Source organism: Mustelus asterias, chromosome 15, assembly GCF_964213995.1.
Source record: "Mustelus asterias chromosome 15, sMusAst1.hap1.1, whole genome shotgun sequence".
NCBI lineage: Eukaryota > Metazoa > Chordata > Chondrichthyes > Carcharhiniformes > Triakidae > Mustelus > Mustelus asterias.
Window position 1 is genome coordinate 41,988,702 of NC_135815.1, and position 20,377 is coordinate 42,009,078.

At 44.0% G+C, this 20,377-nt stretch overlaps 1 protein-coding gene across 1 annotated transcript; it reads right to left on the minus strand.

Moving 5' to 3' along the window:
• Positions 1-699: 699 nt before the first annotated feature.
• On the minus strand, positions 700-18,516 carry nenf (neudesin neurotrophic factor). The gene is made up of 4 exons (XM_078229825.1): positions 18,303-18,516; positions 9,472-9,532; positions 5,839-5,942; positions 700-1,329 (listed from the first exon to the last, which is right to left on the minus strand). The coding sequence occupies exons 1-4, from the start codon at positions 18,465-18,467 to the stop codon at positions 1,153-1,155; spliced, it is 507 nt and encodes a 168-aa protein (XP_078085951.1). The 5' UTR covers positions 18,468-18,516; the 3' UTR covers positions 700-1,152.
• Between the last annotated feature and the right edge of the window lie 1,861 nt (positions 18,517-20,377).

Below are 20,377 nucleotides of genomic sequence, written 5' to 3' on the forward strand. Positions count from 1 at the left end.
GACAAAACAAGACAATTTTATTATTGAGTTCAGGTGGCAAATGTTGTGAAATGTACAGAACTAAGTCACACTTTTTCATGAACCTTGTGCACCACTGAGCACTGGACTTGAATTCTGCAATTCCATTTTTCTGCGCTTCACCTAGAGTCTGGTCAATGTCAATTTCAGACACTTTTTTCTCTTGTTTAAATCGAGTTGTATGCTTGTTATTCTTTTTCAAAGGCTTTTACACTAGCCTTGTCAATTGGAAGGACGATTGCTGTTAGAATTGGCAGAGGGAAAGTCTAACAGTTCCTGCTCCCACCTTTCATTTAACGAACTTAATGATTACCAGGGGGTAAGTTACAATCACAACACAGTTTGGGCTCTGAAAAAGTCGGGTCGACTTTTACATGGAGGTAAATGAGAAACTACATTATCTGGTCCGCAATTCATGGGTTTGACTCTTATGAGATCAACTTTTTCATATTTGCAACTGTCAGTCATCCCAAGACTACCCCCATCAGTCATTCCTTGTTTATGGAGTGGGGGATGTGGGACTGTACCCCAGCAATAGTCATTCCTGGAGGGGTTGGGGTACTTGAAAGAGATGGAAAAGGCTCAGGGATGAGATTATTCAGCTCTATTGATTATTTTTGCCCACTCAGACACGATGAGTGATCACCTGAAAATAGGCAGTTAAAAACATTAAAGACTCAATTGGAAATCAAATATATTTTATTAAATGCAACACAAGCAACATTTACATGTCAATTAGTGTGAATATTTGGTGCGAATTTCCTTCCTCATTTTCAATCTCTCAATATAAACTCACTAAAATTTTCAATATCAAAGTTGAAAAATCACAGTACTTAGCTTATGAAAAAACTCACTTCTCAAACTTTAACTTTCACAGGAAACCTGTTCTTATTCAAGAATAGGGAGGGAATAGAGGGATACGGACCGAGTAAGGGCAGAAGGTTTATTTAGTTTAGTTAAGGCATCATGATTGGCACAGGCTTGGAGAGCCAAAGGGCCTGTTCCTATGCTGTATTTTTCTTTGTCCTCTTATTCTTTTGCAATACAAAAACATTGTAAAAAGTAGTATACAGACTATGGATACTATATTTTTCAATACAAAAACATGAAACAGACATTTTAATACAAACTAGATCAAAACTCATCTTTAATACTAAAATGGGGTTGATCTTCAGGTTTAAAATCTTTGTTGGGGCTGCCGTCTTCATTAAGGATTCGACGTGCTGTGTAGCCAACAATAGGATACTTGGTCTTGTACAAATTATTGAATACATCGTCAAGAGACTTCAATTCATCTTCAGTGAGCCCTGTCTGTAAAACAATGGAAAAGGGAAGAAAACATAGATAAGATGTAAAAGCTGTATTACATTGGCTATAAATTTAGAGGACTGTAGAACATAAACCACACACACACACATGAAACGGAACTGGACCAGCCTTATAAATACTGTGGCTACCAGAGCAGGTCGCAGCTTAGGAATTCTGCAGAGTAACTCACCTCCTAATTTCCCAAAGCCTGTCCACTATCTACAAGGTACAAGTCAGGAGTGTGATGGAATGTTCTCCATTTGCCTGGATGGATGCAAAAAGCTCAACACTATCCTGGACAAAGCAGCTCACTTGATTGCCCCCCTACCCATCACCTTAAATCCTTCCATCATCATCAAAGTGGCAACAGTGTGTACCAACTCACCAAGGCTCCTTCGGCAGTACCTGCCAAACCCGTGATCAACCAGCTAGAAGGACAAAGGCAGCAAATGCATGGGAACACCAACACTTGCATTTCCCCTCCAAGCCACACTCCATGCTGACATAGAACCGGGTCATCTTTCCTTCACTGACCCTGGGTCAAAATTCTGGAACTTGTTAACACTGTGGGGGGAATTTTACCATTTGGAGTCTAAGTGCCGGATCTGGGCATCAAATAGATCCGCGCCTAGAATCCCCTTTGCCGCGTGCCCATATGCATTTTGCCAGCTCCGGCCCACTCCGCGCTGTGTGCGGGGCTTAGCGCTGATGGACCGATCGGAGCTCTGAACTGCGCGTGCGCAGTTCGAAAAAATTCTGACAGAGCGTGCCCAGGCACGAAAAAAAACAGAAAGCATAGCGGCTCTCTGATGTTCATCCTCTGGTCGGGGAGGGGAGGGGGGAAGGTAGTGTGACCGATCATCCCCTGGGGGGAGGGGGAGGAGAGGGGGTGTGACGTATCAGCCCCTTGGGGGGGGGTGAGGGGGTGTGATGTTTTTTACCTGCCAGACCCGCACCCGAATCGGGTGTCAGTAAAGCCGTGATCTGCTCGGATTCGGGTGCAGATCGCGGTATAGGCCCGACGCCCAACTTTACCGCGATTTCGCGCCTGAAAATGGGTGCGAAGTTTTGGTAAAATCAGGCCCTGTATCTACACCACATGGAGTGCAGCAGTTCAAGAAAGGAGCTCACCACCACCTTCTCAAGGGCAATTAGGGATGGACAATAATTAATGTGGGCCGAGCCGGTGATTCCCACATCCCGTTAACAAATAAAAACAAAATAAATAGTAACGTTTCTGGAAATATGAGGGCAGACATTCCATTCCAAATCTGCCGGAACTGAAAGATGCTCAGTACAAAGTTGGAAATGCTCGATCACACTCCATCATAAAGGCTGAAATTAAGACCACATCTTTTCATTTTGTATTCCCAAATTGCAGGAACAAAATATCTACAAAGGAAACACGGTTCACAAGTCAGAGTGGAAACCCACGTGTTAGAGATTACAGAGACTGGCTGATCAAAATGGCACTAAAATTTAAGAACTGTTAGAAATAGTTCCTTTTGCACCATTTCCTTCATCTTTCTCTTCTTCCACACAGGATTTGAGACACAATCCGGGTTGGCTCGAGGGCTGTATTGAAAACATGCTGCTCTGTCGGAGGCAAATCATCTTCTGAATGAGTGAAGTCCTGATTGCTTGCTCTGGCAGGTATAAAACACCCCGGGACAATATTTGATAGGAAAAGATTCTCCTGATATCCTGGTCAGCAATCCTTTTTCAGCCGCCATCACTGAAAAACAAAAGTAGCTATTCTTCTGGTTTACTCTTGCGCCTGTGTGTAAAGCAGCTGTTGCATTTGCCCATACATTATGGCACTTTAAACAAGCAGCTCATTCATTGCAAGACACTTTGGGGTATCCTAAGGGTACATTTTTATGCCACTCCTTCAGGAGATCAAGTTGACGGGGAAATAAAAGACGAAGGAGAGTTAGAAAAACACCTGGTCTCACATGAGTGAGTACAATAAGAATTCTATTCAGGTTCACAAGGAAGGTGAACACAGAGTTGAAGGATAGGCTGTTCACTTATACAGGCACAAATGTGATGGGGAAAGTTTGAAAAGGAAATTGGCTGAAAGGAAGTTTGAGCTGTATGCAAAACTTCTTATCTACACAAAATACAAACTCTTTTCATTTACAAGTAAATCTCCATGGCTTTGCTCATTGCTAGTCTATACTTGTAAAGTTGAGAGGTGTTACAGAGCTATCTCTGTAGGAAGTAATAATGGCTCAGTTTATAGTTCCATTTTGTGGAAAAAATACGTGGCTATTCTTGTTACTGCAGAACTCATGCAATGATTTACAGCTTATAGGCATTATATATAAAGTTGAAAAAATGTGTTTGCAATATAAAGGAAAATATACAAAATAGCGAGAAAGATAATTAAAAATTAGACAAATACTGATGAATAAAGAGTTAACGCATAAAATACAGTTGACTCTGATCAAAGTATTTCGCTCAATAAGCTTCCATGAGTCATTTTTGGATAATTAAGATTTTGAGGTTAAAATAACAATAATTCAATACAAAATATTTTATACACGAAAATATTTATTAGATTTTATATTGATATGCATGCCAACTTATGTCCACTTTAGCAAGATGCCATGCCCCAACACATTAAGTAGAGATTTGATTACAAGGTTTTGCTGGGAATTTGTTACAAATATGAAGTGGGACGTACAGCAGGTCAGTGCTTCTCAAACTGGGTTGAAGTGGGCATCTTGTAGAGAACCTCTAGGGAATTCGCAATACAGGGTAAAGCTTATGGGTGGCTGCCCAGTGAGTGAAGGCTGGAGATTGCATCAAAAGCCTTTAGTAATAATATTAAAAGACACAAGGACAGGTAAGAAGTTTAATCATGTTATTGTGAAAGATGCCATTTGAGGTAAAGATCTTACAGCACCATCTAGGGGCATGACAGATAGTAGCAACAAGGCAGGATTGTACATCTAACATTGGAATTCTCCAAGTGCCACCTGGTGTTGACATTTCAGCAATGAAAGATCACCGACTTAAGACAATGGCCTGAATCTTCTAGTATGGGGAGCGGTGAATGACGCAATGTAATGCGCGTTGGGACCTTGAGAAAGTACCAACGTGCACACATGTGGTACTTACATGGCAGCATGGTGGTCCAGTGTTTAGTACTGCTGCCTCAACGCCAGGGACCTGGCTTGGGTCAGTCTCTGTGGAGGTTGCACATTCTCCCAGTGTTTGCGTGGGTTTCCTCCGGGAGCTCCAGTTTCCTCCCACAGTCCAAAAATGTGTGGGCCATGCTAAATTCTCCCTCAGTGTACCTGAACAGACACCGGAGTGTGGCGACTAGGGGATTTTCACAGTAACTTCATTGCGGTGTTAATGTAAGCCTACTTGTGACACTAAAACTAAACTTTAAAACTTTAAACTTCCACTGCTGGTTTAACTCTGCCCGACCTCTGCACAATTTCAAACCACAATGGGATGAGATGGCCTGTTTGCTCTATACTTAAAACACAGGCTTGCCTGGAGCTGTTCCAAGCAAGTGTAAAGCCAGCTCAAAGTAAATCTGCCAGAAAATCTTCCAGCGCCATGGTAACCCCTACAATGCTCAAGAGCTCCCCAAAATGTTCATGCCTCCCCCCCCGAACCCAGACAATGCTCCATCGCCCTTCACACCCCCACCCCGATCAATTCTCCCTTTCAATCACCTCCCCAAGCAATGTTTGAACCACCCCCACAACTATGCTCACCAACCTCCCGGACAATGCACACGTCCCCAACTCCCCCTGACAATGCTCACCCATCCACTAAAAATGTTCACACCCTTCTCACCCCATTGAAATGCTTATCCCCCCTCCCAATGCTCATTCCTCCTCCCTCCCCTCAGGACGGGATGAGGGAAGGTTGGGTGAGCATTATCAAGGCTTTAAACTAAATAGTGCAGAGGCCAGGGATCACGAGGGGTGATTTTGGTAAATTAAAGAGAGAGGGCAAAGCAACAGAGCAGGGCAGCGGTACGTGTAACAATGACCATGGTTTGGCAGGAAGGGACAGAATGTACAAGCTTAAAAATTTTTTTAACCTCACTTCTAAAACTTAAGAGCATCGAGATTGTTATTGGGTCCTTTGCGATATATCAACATAAAGAAAAAAAAACGCATGGATTATAAAATCATCACATGTCTTTATAGTTTCATTGAATATGGCAAAAAAAGAACTTAACCTTAAGGATAAACGGATCTTAAGGTGAAATAATGTGAAAGTAAAACTCGTGTGAAATATCTGACATAGTAACATTACACTTCCGGTTACACACGTTTAATGTGGAGAATTCCACTAATTAGAGGATGCAGTTATAAAGTCATAAGGACATATCACAATTTAAATCAATAATGATTCTTCAAGAATTTCATATACAGTAAATTTCAAATTATCTTTGCTACACATTTAGACAGGATCCATCCTATGGTATTAAATAGTCAGAGTGAGCATACGCGAATGTCTGATTCAGGAAGGAACACTTACCAGATCATGTGTCAGGTCTTCAGACTCCAAGGACATCTTTGCTACAGCTCGGGTGGAATCTTTTCCCACTAGTGCGTTGTACGGACTGTCTTTGCCATAAAATTCTAGACATGAAAATAAAGACATTAACTCACAACATTGGACGGAATATTCCTGCCGTTCACGTCGGTGGGATTCTCTGGTCCTGCTGCATTGAACAGAGATGTTGCTAAGCACCAAATTCTCTGTCCTCGTTTGCAGTGGCAGCAGGGTGTGAACTGCTGGAATATTCCAGCCGTTATCTTTCTCGTCACCAGTTGTGTAGGCAGCACACTTCAAAGCTACACACTCTTTCCGAATGCAGCACTCTCCCCTTCCCCTTCCATATAACTTTCCACTGGGAGTCTGTGCATGTTACATATACAAAGATATACAGGATTAGCACCACTGATCACAGGAAATAGAAGCACCAGCACAGGCCGACCTGTTCACGAGGTTTTATTTCCTAACCAGTTCTGAGTATTTTTCCAATATTGGAGAGATTTTATTGGGTTAAGTTTAAAATTAACCAGATGCGAATGTCAGAGTAAAGGACAGTAGCATTGTTTTATCATTCCATCGGATAGATATATATAACATAACTGAAGATAATATTGTGAACAAAGCAATATTTTATGATTTAATTACACTGTAGTTTACAAAGACGGCCGCTGATATGAGACAGGGACTTAGGGGTACTTGTGTACGAAAAACAAAGCTAGCACACGGTGCAGCAGATAATCAGAAAGGCTAATGGAATGTTGGCCCTTAATTCAAGGGCATTGGATTCTAAGAGTAGGGAAGTCTTGCTGCAACTGTACAAGGTACTGGTGAGATCACCTTTGGTGTGCTGCAAGCAGTTTTAGTCCCCTTATTTAGAGAAAGATATTACTTCATTGGAGGCAGTTCAGTAAAGTTCACTAGGATGATCCTATCAGGATCATAAGTCTGTGGATCTTTCACATCAATATTTCTACCTGTGAAGGCAGAAGGAGGGATTGTCTTAAAAGGAAAGGTTAAACAGGTTGGGACTCTACTCATTGGAATTAGAGATGATCTCATTGAAACTTTTAGCATTCTTAAGGGGTTTGACAGAGTAAATACCGAGAGGAGGTTTCCCCCCTTGGGAGAGAGTGTAGGACCGGAGGGCATAGTTCAAGAATAAAGGGGTGCCAATTTAAGATTGAGATGAGGAGGAATTTCTTCTCAAGCGGGTTGAGTGTCTTTGGAACTCCTTGCCACAGACAGTTGGGAGGACAGAGTCCCTGTGTATTTTTAAGGCCGAGATAGATAGCTGTTTGATCAGTACGGGAATCAAGGGTTATGGGGAAAGGGCAGGAAAGTGGACATGACGAATGTCGCATCAGCCATGACCCTACTGAATGGCAGAATAGGTTCAAGGGGCCGAATGGCCTACTCCTGTTCCTATTTCTTATGGTCTTATTTAAAAATGAACTTTAAAGCAATCAAGATCATTCTTTAGAAGGCAGTTGAAACAAAAGATCTGATAGGAAAACAATGTGGTCAGAGTGTAATCAATAGCCTTGGAAAAAAAATGAACGTCACAAGAATTGGCAAGATACAAGACTAGCAAAGCCATGGTGATGGTTGTTGTGGCTGGTGTCCTACTGTGTAACGATTATTATCTGGGTCTGCTGGAAGTAAAAGTGAATTCCCCCCTGCTCCTGTTATTTCCCCTTTGGAAGTAGTGTTTGGTCCCATTCAAATCATTACAGTGTGATTTGATTAGGATTCAGTTCATTTAACATCTCCCGCATGGTGCCCTGAAAGTCACAAACATTTCTGTTGCACAAATCTAACATTTTCATTGCAAATTTTGAGGTCAGTTTGATAGGACTTGATTTTAATGGAAAATCTGTCCCTGTTCTGTTTCAGGCTCTCTCTCCCACATCTCCCACTGTTATTACAAAGTTGATGATGAAGAATTAAATAAAGCTCTTGGCTGTGTGTTTTAATAAATCTGAATTTTGATCTGCTGCGTCACATTACCGTATGTCATTATTGTGAAAGTACTCGTATAATCACCGCAGAGAAATACACCTCACTCCCTCCAGTACATGGGAGGAGCTGCAAGGGAAATTGAGCAGATGGTAAAATGGGCAAAAGTATGCAGACTGACAGTGATATCCATAAAAGCAAGTTTATATATATTTTGATGAAAAAAAATTGTATTTCTGAATTATACATGATGCTCGAACTTTTGTCTTAAGATTTTTAAAAAATAGATTCACCATTTACCTCAATATTTATATTCTGTTCTTTAATATTTAGTATTTTTAGTGGTCTTAAAACACTTAAACCTGAGTTTTCTATTTTCTATCTTAAGGTCCATGGTCAGACTCTCGGCCTGAACGGTGACTAGCGTCCAAACTTCTTCCCGCAACAAGCAAGTCAAGGGTATGTTTTTTTTTTAATTTTCCCAATCTAAACAGTCTTCTGCCTTCACAGATAGGAATATTGATGCGAAAGATCCACAGTCTCAATAGTCCTGATGAGGTTTGGTCTAAGTCATGAAGTTTAGTTTATTTATTAGTGTCACAAGTAGGCTTACATTAACACTGCAGTAAAGTTACTGTGAAAATAACCTAGTCGCCACACTTCGGCTCCTGTTCAGGAGAGAGAATTTAGCGTGGCCAATGCACCTAACCAGCACATCTTTCAGGCTGTGGGAGGAAACCAAAGCACCTGGAGGAAACCCACGCAGACACGGGAGAACGTGTGGACTCCACACACACTGTTACCCAAGGCCAGAATTGAACTTAAGTCTCTGGCGCTGCGATGCAGCAGTGCCAACCACTGTGCCACCATGCTGCCCCTAAGAATAGTTTCATGTGCAGATTTGTCTTGAAGGGCGTCAAGTTCCTCTAGCAAGCATTTGTACTAAAGGCTGAGGAATCTATTATGCTGCAACCAATTATACGACGTGGAATCGATTCATAAGCTTATGAACAAGAATGCACTGTACAAGCTTATTCATTGCAGCTCAGTTTACACATTGCACACCCTTGCTTATGACCGCAGACAAGTGCATTAGCAAGTGTATACATTGGTTGGTCTATCAGTAGTCTGCACGACAACAAACTCTATGGTTAGAAAAGGGCAGACATCTGTGTTCAATGCATGATATTTACCCATGTCAATGCTACCCAGCCCCTCACCAACCATCCTAACTATATCTGTTGGAAAATGGAAAGGTTCTAGATTAGTTTTCCTCTTTCCGCTTCCAACAAAAGTCTGGCAACCAATGCCATTCATTTCTCTATTTGTCTTTTGGCTTGGTGGAGAACAGAAAGCACTCACCTGAACTATGACAAAAAAATCTGACTGATACAGAGGTCTGGGATTTGAACTGATAGTGTAGTACTGTAAAAAAAAAAGTGTTGATGCTGCCATATTACCTCCCTTGCTCCCCCCCATTCCAGGGACAAACTTTATCCATCTTGGACAAGTTATTTGGGGCAGTGGAAAAGTAAAGGAATTTCAAGAGATAGAGGATAAACCATATGACAATAAATTGCTAAGAAGGATCCATCCATTTCATTCAAGGACCTATTAGTGAAAATCAGCCGGAGGAGATGCAAAAATAATGTTTACCTTTTCCCAACGTGACATCAAACACAACTCCCTTAACTGCCATGTAGATGGGTTGATCTTTCTAAGAACAAAAAGAATTAATGGCAGATAAAATAATTACCAAATAGATTTAATTTTTTCTTTCAAAATTAGTTCATGGAATATAAGCAATGCCAGTAATTATTACCCTTCTCTAATGGCTCTTGAGAAGATAATGGTGAGCTGCATTCTTTAACCTCTGCAGTCCATGGTGAAGGTAAACCCACAATGCTGTTAGGAAGGGAGTTTCAGGTTCTTGATCCAGAGATAGTTACAAGGCGTATAGCTTGGAGGAGAACTTGCAGGTGGAGGCATGCCCATACACCTGCTGTCCTTCTAGGTGGTAGAGGTTATGGGTTTGGAAGGAGCCTGCAGTTGCTGCAGTGCATAGAAATATAGAAAATAGGAGCAGGCCAATTGTCCCCTTTGAGCCTGTTCTACTATTCATTAATGCTCATGGCTGAACATCCAACTCAGTAACCTGTTCCTGCTTCCCCCACTCCCCAATATCCTTTGATCCCTTTAGCCCCAAAAGCTATATCTAGCTCCTTTTGAAAACATACAATGTTTTTTGGCCTCAACTACCGCCAACCGTATCCTTTGATTCCTTTAGTCCCAAGAGCTAGATCTAACTCCTTGAAAACAGACAATGCTTTGACCTTAACTGCTTTCTGTAGTAGAGAATTCCACAGACTTATCACTCTCTGGGTGAAGAAATATCTCCTCATCGCAGAGCTAAACCCTGTATCCACAGACTGCAACTCCTGGTTCTGGACTCCCCCACCAATTGGAAACATCCTTACTGCATCTACCCTGTCTAGTCCTGCTAGAACCTTATAGGTTTCTATGAGGTTCCCCCTCATTCTTCTGAACTCCAGCAACTATAATCCTCACCAATTCAATCTCTCCTCATAATCCTAAAGACTCAACTCTCCTCATACGACAGTACCGCCATCCCAGGAATCAATTTGGTAAATCTTCTCTGCACTCCATAATAAAAATATCCTTCCTCAGATAAGGAACCAAAACTGTGCACAATATTCCAAGTGTGGTCTCACCAAGGCGCTGTATAACTGCAGCAAGACATCCCTGGTACTGTCCTCGAATCCTCTCGTTATGAAAGCCAACATACCCAAGTATTGTCTAATGTCCTTCAAGGAAGGAAATCTGCCATCCTTACCTGGTCTGGCCTACACGTGACTCCAGAGCCACAGCAATGTGGTTGAATCTCAACTGCCCTCTGAAATGGCGTAGCAAGCACCCAGTTGTAACAATCGCTACAAAGTCTCAAAGAAATGAAACCAGACAGATCACCTGGCATCAACCTAGGCACTGGAAAAGATGACAGCAAAACAAACAGCACTATCGACCCTGCAAAGTCCTCCTTACTAACATCTGGGGGCGAGTGCCAAAACTGGAAGAGATGTCTCACAGACTAGTCAAGCAACAGCCTGACATAGTCATTCTCACAGAATCATACCTTACAGATAACACCCCAGACACCACCATTACCATCCCTGGATATGCCCTGTCCCACCGACAGGACAGACCCAGCAGAGGTGGCGACACAGTGGTATACAGTCGGGTGGGAGCTGCCCTGGGAGTCCTTAACATTGTCTCTGGATCCCATGAAGTCTCATGGCTTCAGGTTAAACATGGGCAAGGAAACCCCTTACTGGTTACCACGTACCGTCCTCCTTCGGCTGATGAATCAGTATTCCTCCATGTTGAACAACACTTAGAGGAAACATTGAGGGTGGCAAAGGAGCAAAATGTACTCTGGGTGAGGGATTTCAATGTCCACCACCAAGAGTAGCTCGGCAGCAGCACTGCTGATCGAACTGGTCGGGTCCTAAAGGATACAACTGCTAGACTGAGTCTGCAGCAAGTGGTGAAGGAACCAACAAGAGGAAATAAGATCCTTGACCTCATCCTTACCAATCTGCCGGCTGCAGATGCATCTGTCCATGACAGCATTGGTAAGAGTGACCACTGCACTGTCCTTGTGGAGACGAAGTCACGCCTTCACATTGAGAATGACCTCCATCGTGTTGTGTGGCACTATCACTGTGCTAAATGGGACAGATTTTGAACCGATCTAGCAACTCAAGGCTGGGCATCCATAAGACCATAAGACATAGGAGCGGAAGTAAGGCCATTCGGCCCATCGAGTCCACTCCACCATTCAATCATGGTTGATTTCAACTCCATTTACCCGCTCTCTCCCCATAGCCCTTAATTCCTCGAGAAATCAAGAATTTATCAATTTCTGTCTTGAAGATGCTTAACGTCTCAGCCTCCACAGCCCTCTGTGGCAATGAATTCCACAGACCTACCACTCTCTGGCTGAAGAAATTTCTCCTCATCTCTGTTCTAAAGTGACTCCCTTTTATTCTAAGGCTGTGCCCCCGCGTCCTAGTCTCCCCTGCTAATGGAAACAACTTCCCTACGTCCATCCTATCTAAGCCGTTCATTATCTTGTAAGTTTCTATTAGATCTCCCCTCAACCTCCTAAACTCCAATGAATACAATCCCACGATCCTCAGACGTTCATCGTATGTCAGGCCTACCATTCCCGGGATCATCCGTGTGAATCTCCGCTGGACCCGCTCCAGTGCCAGTATGTCCTTCCTGAGGTGTGGGGCCCAAAATTGCTCACAGTACTCCAAATGGGGCCTAACCAGTGCTTTATAAAGCCTCAGAAGTACATCCCTGCTTTTGTATTCCAAGCCTCTTGAGATAAATGACAACATTACATTTGCTTTCTTAATTACGGACTCAACCTGCAAGTTTACCTTTAGAGAATCCTGGACTAGGACTCCCAAGTCCCTTTGCACTTTAGCATTATGAATTTTGTCACCGTTTTGAAAATAGTCCATGCCTCTATTCTTTTTTCCAAAGTGCAAGACCTCGCACTTGCCCACGTTGAATTTCATCAGCCACTTCTTGGACCACTCTCCTAAACTGTCTAAATCTTTCTGCAGCCTCCCCACCTCCTCAATACTACCTGCCCCTCCATCTATCTTTGTATCATCGGAAAACTTGGCCAGAATGCCCCCAGTCCCGTCATCTAGATCGTTAATATATAAAGAGAACAGCTGTGGCCCCAACACTGAACCCTGCGGGACACCACCATGAGGCGCTGTGGGCCATCAACAGCAGCGGAATTGTACTCCAGCACAATCTGCAACCTCATGGTCTGGCATATCCCCCACTCAACCATTACCATCAAGCCAGGGGATCAACCCTGGTTCGATGGAGTGTGCAGGAGGGCATGCCAGGAGCAGCACCAAGCATGCCTAAAAATGAGGTGTCAACCTGGTGAAGCTATAAAACAGGACTACTTGCAAAAACAGCAAGTGATAGACAGAGCTAAGAGATCCCACAACCAACGGATCAGATCTAAGTTCTGCAGTCCTTCCACATCCTGTCATGAATGGTGGTGGACAATTAAATACTGGAGGAGGCAACTCCACAAATATCCCCACCTGCTCAGTGACGCCCAGTTTGGGTTTCGCCAGGGTCACTCAGCTCCTGACCTCATTACAGTCTTAGTTCAAACATGGACAAAAGAGCTGAATTCCAGAGGTGAGGTGAGAGTGACCACCTTTGACATCAAGGCTGCATTCGACCGAGTGTGGCATCAAAGAACCCTCGCCAAACTGGAATCAATAAGTATCAGGGGGCAAACTCTCCACTGGTTGGAGTCATACCTGGTACATAAGAAGATGTTTGTGGAGGGTCAGTCATCTCAGCTCCAGGACATCACTGCAGGAGTCCCTCAGGGTAGTGTCCTAGGCCCAATAATCTTCAACTGCTTCAATGACCTTCCCTCCATTATAAGGTCAGCAGTGGGGATGTTCGCCAATGATTGCACAATGTTCAGCACCATTTGCGACTCCTCAGATACTGAAGCAGTCCATGGTCAAATGCAACAAGATCTGGACAATATCCAGGCTTGGGCTGACAAGTGGCAAGTAATATTCACGCCACTCAAATGCCAGGCAATGACTATCACCACTAAGAGACACTCTAAGCCCCTTGACATTCAGTGGTGTAACCATCACTGAATCCCCCACTGTCAACATCCTTGGGGTTACCATTGTTCAGAAACTCAACTGGACTCACCACATAAACACAGTGGCTACAAGACCAGGTCAGAGGCTAGGAATACTGCAGCGAGTAACTCGCCTCCTGACTCCCAAAAGCCTTTCCACCATCTACAAGGCACAAGTCAGGAATGTGATGGAATACTCCCCACTTGCCTGGATGGGTGCAGCTCCAGCAACACTTAAAAAGCTTGACACCATCCAGGGCAAAGCAGCCCCGCTTGATTGGCACTGCATCCACAAACATTCAATCCCTCCACAACCGACGCTCAGTAGCAGCAGTGTGTACTATCTACAAGATGCACTGCAGCAATTCACCAAAGATCCTTAGACAGCACCTTTCTAACCCACGACCACTTCCATCTAGAAGGTCAAGGGCAGCAGATAAATTGGAACACCACCACCTACAAGTTTCCCTCCAAGCCACTCACCATCCTGACTTGGAAATATATCACCGTTCCTTCGCAGTCACTGGGTCAAAATCCTGGAATTTCCTCCCTAACAGCATTGTGAGTCAACCCACAGAACATGGAATGCAGCGGTTCAAGAAGACAGCTCGCCAGCACCTTCTCAAGGGCAACTAGGGATGGGCAATAAATGTTGGCCAGCCAGCGATGCCCATGTCCCACAAATGAATAAAACAAAAATACCATTTGCTTTCTTCACTCTTGTTGCACCTGCGCACTTACTTTGACTGGTGTACAAGGACACCCAGGTCTCTAGGGTAGAGAATTCCAATCATTGAGCATGTTCAAGACAGAACTCTATAGATTTCTGGATAATAATTACATCAGGAGACATGGGGATAGTGCTGAAAAGTGACTGAAGTAGAGAATATTGTCTACTTTCGCCATAAACGCAACCTTTCTGCTGCTATAATCCTCATCTATTCTGGCGACCTAGAAATTTCACTATTCTCCTAGCCAGGTTTATCTTGCACCTAACCATCAACTCATTCAAACTCTTCAGAGCATGCCTTATCCTATTTGCCCATCATACCTTTCTCCACCTACTTTGGTTCCCTATTACTCAATGTCTCAGATTTAAAATTTCTTAATCCACACCATGAACAAAAATTAGAGAAATCAAACTTGTGCTTCCCTGTGTCTCACACTTGGCAAGCGTGCCTTCAGCCATCTAACCCAGAGTCTCTGACTCTCTCCCTAAATACCCCTTTACCTCCAGCTCCACCTTTGATTAAAGTTTGACACACTACCTGTCAGCCCCTGCTTTGGCTCTGCATCCATTTCGCTTGCAGCTCTATGAATATGTTTAAAGCATTATTGTACAGCATCATTATATAGACACAAGTTGTTACTGTTTCAGTTATATTCCTGGGAGAAAACATGAATCCAGTTGCCGAGACTGAAAGTTCCATCAGTACTCCAACCAAAAGTTTGTCTCAATTGGAGCTTGGGGTACTGGGCCTAATGGCATAGAATGTTTAGTTATAACATGATGGGAACTGGGGAGGGGGGGAGGGGGAGAAGAGCTTGCACAAAATTGGTGAATAAAAATAATCTTGCAAGTTAAACGCCAATTGGAAGAAGCACTGAGGGTGACAAGGGGACAAAATGTATTCTGGAGGGAGATATCAGTGTCCATTATCCACAGTGGCGTGCAGCACCACCACTGACTGAACTGGCCAAATCCTAAAGGACATACAGAAAACCCTACTTGATCTCACCCTCACCAATTTACCTGTCACAGATGCATCTGTCCACTGGTGGTACTGGTAGGAGTGACCAGTGTGCAGTCCTTGTGGATATGAAGTCCCCTCTTCACTCTGAGGATAGTGTCATGCTAACAAAGGTATGAGGGCATTGCAAAATTTTAAAAACCTGCATGCCTTCTATGAAAAGTGCACAGTGATCTTTAAGATGGTTGCCACCAGTCACTTGAGGTTTGTTATGGTTCTGGAAGTTTCTAAAAGTGGATTATATGAACACGCCTAGACAACATTCTTGTGGAATGTCAGACCTGCCATTACCTCAAAACAACAAGGACAATAAGGCTTGGAATCTGTGTCTCCAGGACTACCAGGTAATAAAGGAGAACTAATGAAATTTACTACGCACAAGAGAAATATTAGGACCCCTATTGGCCTCCATTGTATGGTGATGACCTTTGATCCTGGAAGGTGTTAATTCCTTCATTAACATGAATAGGCTATTGTTAGTTTCCCATCATGTATCAATGGTCAATCACATGACCCAAAATCAGATTTTTGAAAGCCTTTATTACGAGCCCTGTTGCTTTTGCAACATGATGTGGAGATGCCAGTGTTGGACAGGGGTAAGCACAGTAAGAAGTCTCACAACACCACGTTAAGGTCCAACAGGTTTATTTGGTAGCACAAGCCACTAGCTTTCGGAGCGCTGCCCCTTCATCAGGTGAGTGGGAGTTCTGTTCATAAACAGGGCATATAAAGACACAAACTCAATTTACAAGATAATGGTTGGAATGCGAGTCTTTACAAGTAATCAAGTCTTAAAGGTACTGACAATGTGAGTGGAGAGAGAGCCAAGCACAGGTTAAAGGGGTGTGTATTGTCTCCAGCCAGGACAGTTAGTGAAATTTTGCAAGCCCAGGCAAGTCGTGGTGATTACAGATAGTGTAACATGAACCCAAGATCCCGGTTGAGGCCGTCCTCATGTGTGCGGAACTTGGCTATCAGTCTCTGCTCAGCGACTCTGCGTTGTCGTGTGTCCTGAAAGCCGCCTTGGAGAATGCTTACCCGAAGATCAGAGGCCGAATGCCCATGACCACTGAAGTGTTCCCCAACAGGAAGAGAACACTCCTGCCTGGTGATTGTCGAGCAGTGTTCATTCAACCGTTGTCGTAGCGTCTGCATGGTCTCCCCAATGTACCATGCCTCGGGACATCCTTTTCTGCAGCGTATCAGGTAGACAATGTTGGCTGAGTTGGCAGGAAAGGATGTCCCGAGGCATGGTACATTGGGGAGACCATGCAGACGCTACGACAACGGATGAATGAACACCGCTCGACAATCACCAAACAGGAGTGTTCTCTTCCTGTTGAGGAGCACTTCAGTGGTCATGGGCATTCGGCCTCTGATCTTCGGGTAAGCATTCTCCAAGGCGGCTTTCAGGACACACGACAACGCAGAGTCGCTGAGCAGAGACTGATAGCCAAGTTCCGCACACATGAGGACGGCCTCAACCAGGATCTTGGGTTCATGTTACACTGGTGTTGAGAGACTTCTTATGTGCTTTTGCAACAGGCAGCTGGAATGCAAGAGTAACATTAGAAGGAGCATCATTGCTGAAATCAAAGCCATAATATCTAGCCTTCAGCCTGTTTCTGAAAGAAGCAGAGTTTAAACTGGAAAAGGGGACTGGTCCTCTGGCTACAAGTATTAACAAAGTTTCTACTCCACTTGCTGCACAACTCTCAGGAGTGGAACTTGGAAGTGGACTCTTAAAAACATGCAACCTGTAATTATTCTGTTTGGTTTGAATATTCATAGTAGTAAAACGCCCATCTTTTACTGTATCTTTCTTGTATGTATGTGATGTGCATAAAGTGGCAATGAACCTTTCCGGGAAAAGTGAGTGTGAACAAATAATATTTCTGGTTTAAAATTTATGCAAGTCTGCTGCTAGTGACTTGGTACAAATTGAATACACACAAACGGGGGTTTGGGAGCACAAGTCAGCCTTAAATCAAATTTAAACCATATTGATTACAGACTGAAAGGTAGACAAATTAGGGGGTTATCAATCCGTCTCTCTTCCCCATTGGTAACTATGTCCAGGACAAAGTCGCCCACTTGATTGACATCCCTTCCATCACCAAGGCACCGTGGCAGCAGTCGGAACCACCTACAAAATGCACCAAGGCTCCTTTGACAGCACAAAGTTTATTTATTAATGTCACAAGTAGGCTTACATTAACACTGCAATGAAGTTACTGTGAAAATCCCCTAGTCACCACACTCCAGCACCTGTTCGGGTACGCCGAGGGAGAATTTAGCACGGCCAATGCACCTAACCAGGATGTCTTTCAGACTGTGGGAGGAAACCCAAGCAGACACGGAGAGAACGTGCAGACTCCACACAGACAAGCGACCCAAGTCAGGGATCGAATCCGGGTCCCTAGAACTGTGAGGCATGCCATGTAGCAGATGCAAAGGAACTTTCCCTCCAAAGTAAACACCATCCTAAATTGTAAATTATAGCACCATTCCTTCAATGTCACTGGGTCAAAATCTTGGCATTCCCTCTCTAACACCACATGGACTTCAGTGGTTCAAGAAGACTTACCGTCACAAGGGCAATTATGGATGGGCAATAAGTCCTGGCCTAACCAGTGAGACCCATAACCCATGGATGAAAAGTCTGGTTGCTCAGATCACGGATGGGTTGTATCATATTTTTTAAAATTGGAAAATAGATGCCAAAGTTCACAGCAATTAGGGACTTGCAAATCAGCAACGATTACTGTGCTATCAACATGTTGCTTAATACAGATTAGGCTAACTATTAATTAAAAACGAATAGAGATATATTAGGGTGGGAATAGGCTGTAGGAAACGGCAAATTAATGGAATGACACAGCAATTTACTACCGGGTAGTCCACAAAAAATCCTTAAAACCTCTGAACAAATCCCCACCACAAACGGGAAGTCAGCTGTATTAAATAGTTTTCTAACAAGTCACCCTTCCGAACACTTAGTTTACCTCCTCTCCGTTGTATTTGGCCAAGTCAGAGTCGGTAAATAGGCGGACAGCTGTCTGCGGCGCAGGGGAATGTTTCAATTTCACATCCTGTGCGAGCAGCCCATTGAAACTGAGCAGAGTGATCAAAACAATCCACACACACCTCCCCACTCCCAGAGCAGACATATTCCAACACTACAGCCAACTACTCCACACACTGAGACCATTCAACCCCAGGGGAGCTGCTGTCATTCAATAAAACCAACCAATAACAAGCCAGCACTCAGCCAGTAACCAATCATCATTTACACCAATCATTGCAACAACCCTACAGATATCCAATAGGAAACCAGGTTCCTGTTACAAACAGCCAATAATAAACCAGGTTCCTGTTACAAACAGCCAATAGTAAACCAGCCTGCTGTTACAGACAGCCAATAGTAAATATTCTGCTACTGCAGTCCCCCAATAATAACCAGATTCCTGTTACAGACAGCCAGTAATAAGCAACATCATCCGCTTCAACTAGAGGTCAAAAATGGACCTTATTCGCAGGGACACCATGTTCAAACATTAAGATAAAGGTGGGAAAGTGTGCCCAATATTGCCATGATGCCCACTTTTGTGTGTGGCTGCATCAAGCTGACCTCGGTACTCAAATTACGTAGCTACGTGCTGAGATTCTAGCTGTCCCCCGCGTTGCAAAAGACGGGCACACCACCACGGAACGCTCCAAGTAGTTGGACTGTGCCATGCCACCTATCCCTTGTGGAAACGGTTATGTACAGAAACACCTTTGACCACAAGTCTCTCTGCATCTGCTTGTAATGTCTTAGAGACCCTGCAGGAAAAGGAGATGGTGGATCCTGTTGGGTGGTTTCCGGAGCAGACTGTTAAAGTCATCTGGCAGAATGCCTCATCATCAGAACTTTCAAACAAGATTGGCTCGTTGTAGCAGCAACCTGGTTTACTATTGGTTGTGTGTAACATCAGGCTGGTTTACTATTGGCTGGCTTGACAGCAGGCTGGTTTACTATTGGCTGTCTGTAACAGCAGGGTATTTACTATTGGCTGTTTGTAGCAGGAACCTGGTTTCCTATTGGCTGTCTGTAGTGTTGTTGTTGCAATGATTGGTGTGAATGATGATTGGTTACTAGCTACAAACAAGAACCAAGTTGTTGCTCGGCTAGTGAGGAGAAAGATCCTCCTCCTCGTCAGAACCATCCTTCAGGCCCAGAGTCTCACCCCCTCCACACGCTACCCTCCTGATGGCTGTGGTGGGAAGAGATCATTGCCCACATCCTTCTGTAGTGTGCCTTTGCAAATCTTAGAAACCCTACAGCACAGAAAGAGGCCATTCGACCCATCGGTTCTGCACCGACCACGATCCCACCCAGGCCCTACCCCCACATCCCTACATATTTATCCACTAATCCCTCTAACCTACGCATCCCAGGACACTAAGGGCAATTTTAGCATGGCCAATCAACCTAACCCGCACATCTTTGGACTGTGGGAGGAAACCGGAGCACCCGGAGGAAACCCACGCAGACACGGGGAGAATGTGCAAACTCCACACAGACAGTGACCCAAGCCGGGAATCGAACCCAGGTCCCTGGAGCTGTGAAGCAAAGAAGGGAGAGGCAGTGTTTTTTGTTGAGGTTCATCCCGAGCAGTTCTGTGATGAACTTCATGAGCTGTTCCGAGGGATGCACACCAAGATAAACATCAACAGCAGCTGTAGGATCATCCACTCAGTGAAGGATGCTGTTGGTCTTCCAATACAAAGAACTGCCCATGACCTAGTGTTGTGGACTGGCACATTCCAAAGTCCAGGAGATATGCTGAGGGATGCACTAAAGCTTTGGGCAGCAGCTGGAGAGGCGGAATGAGGAAAGGTCACCTACAGTACAACGAGAGACTGGGAACTTTATAGAACCCCTTGGGCTGTATGTCTCACATTAAGATGTATATAGTAAATATTACATGTATCATAATTGTATTAAAGCACCTCAGAGTGCAACATGATCTATGCAGATAATTTGAATATCATTGTACTTATTGTGATGGCCATTTTGCAATGTTTGGTAATGTTC

Excerpts from the sequence above, each read along its gene's own strand:
- nenf (XM_078229825.1), bottom strand. The coding sequence starts at position 18,467 with ATGTCTGCTCTGGGAGTGGGGAGGTGTGTGTGGATTGTTTTGATCACT. Across the intron at positions 9,533-18,302 it reads CCAAATACAACGGAGAGGAG|AAAGATCAACCCATCTACAT; the intron begins GTAAACTAAGTG and ends TTTTGTTCTTAG. Across the intron at positions 5,943-9,471 it reads TGATGTCACGTTGGGAAAAG|AATTTTATGGCAAAGACAGT; the intron begins GTAAACATTATT and ends TTTCATGTCTAG.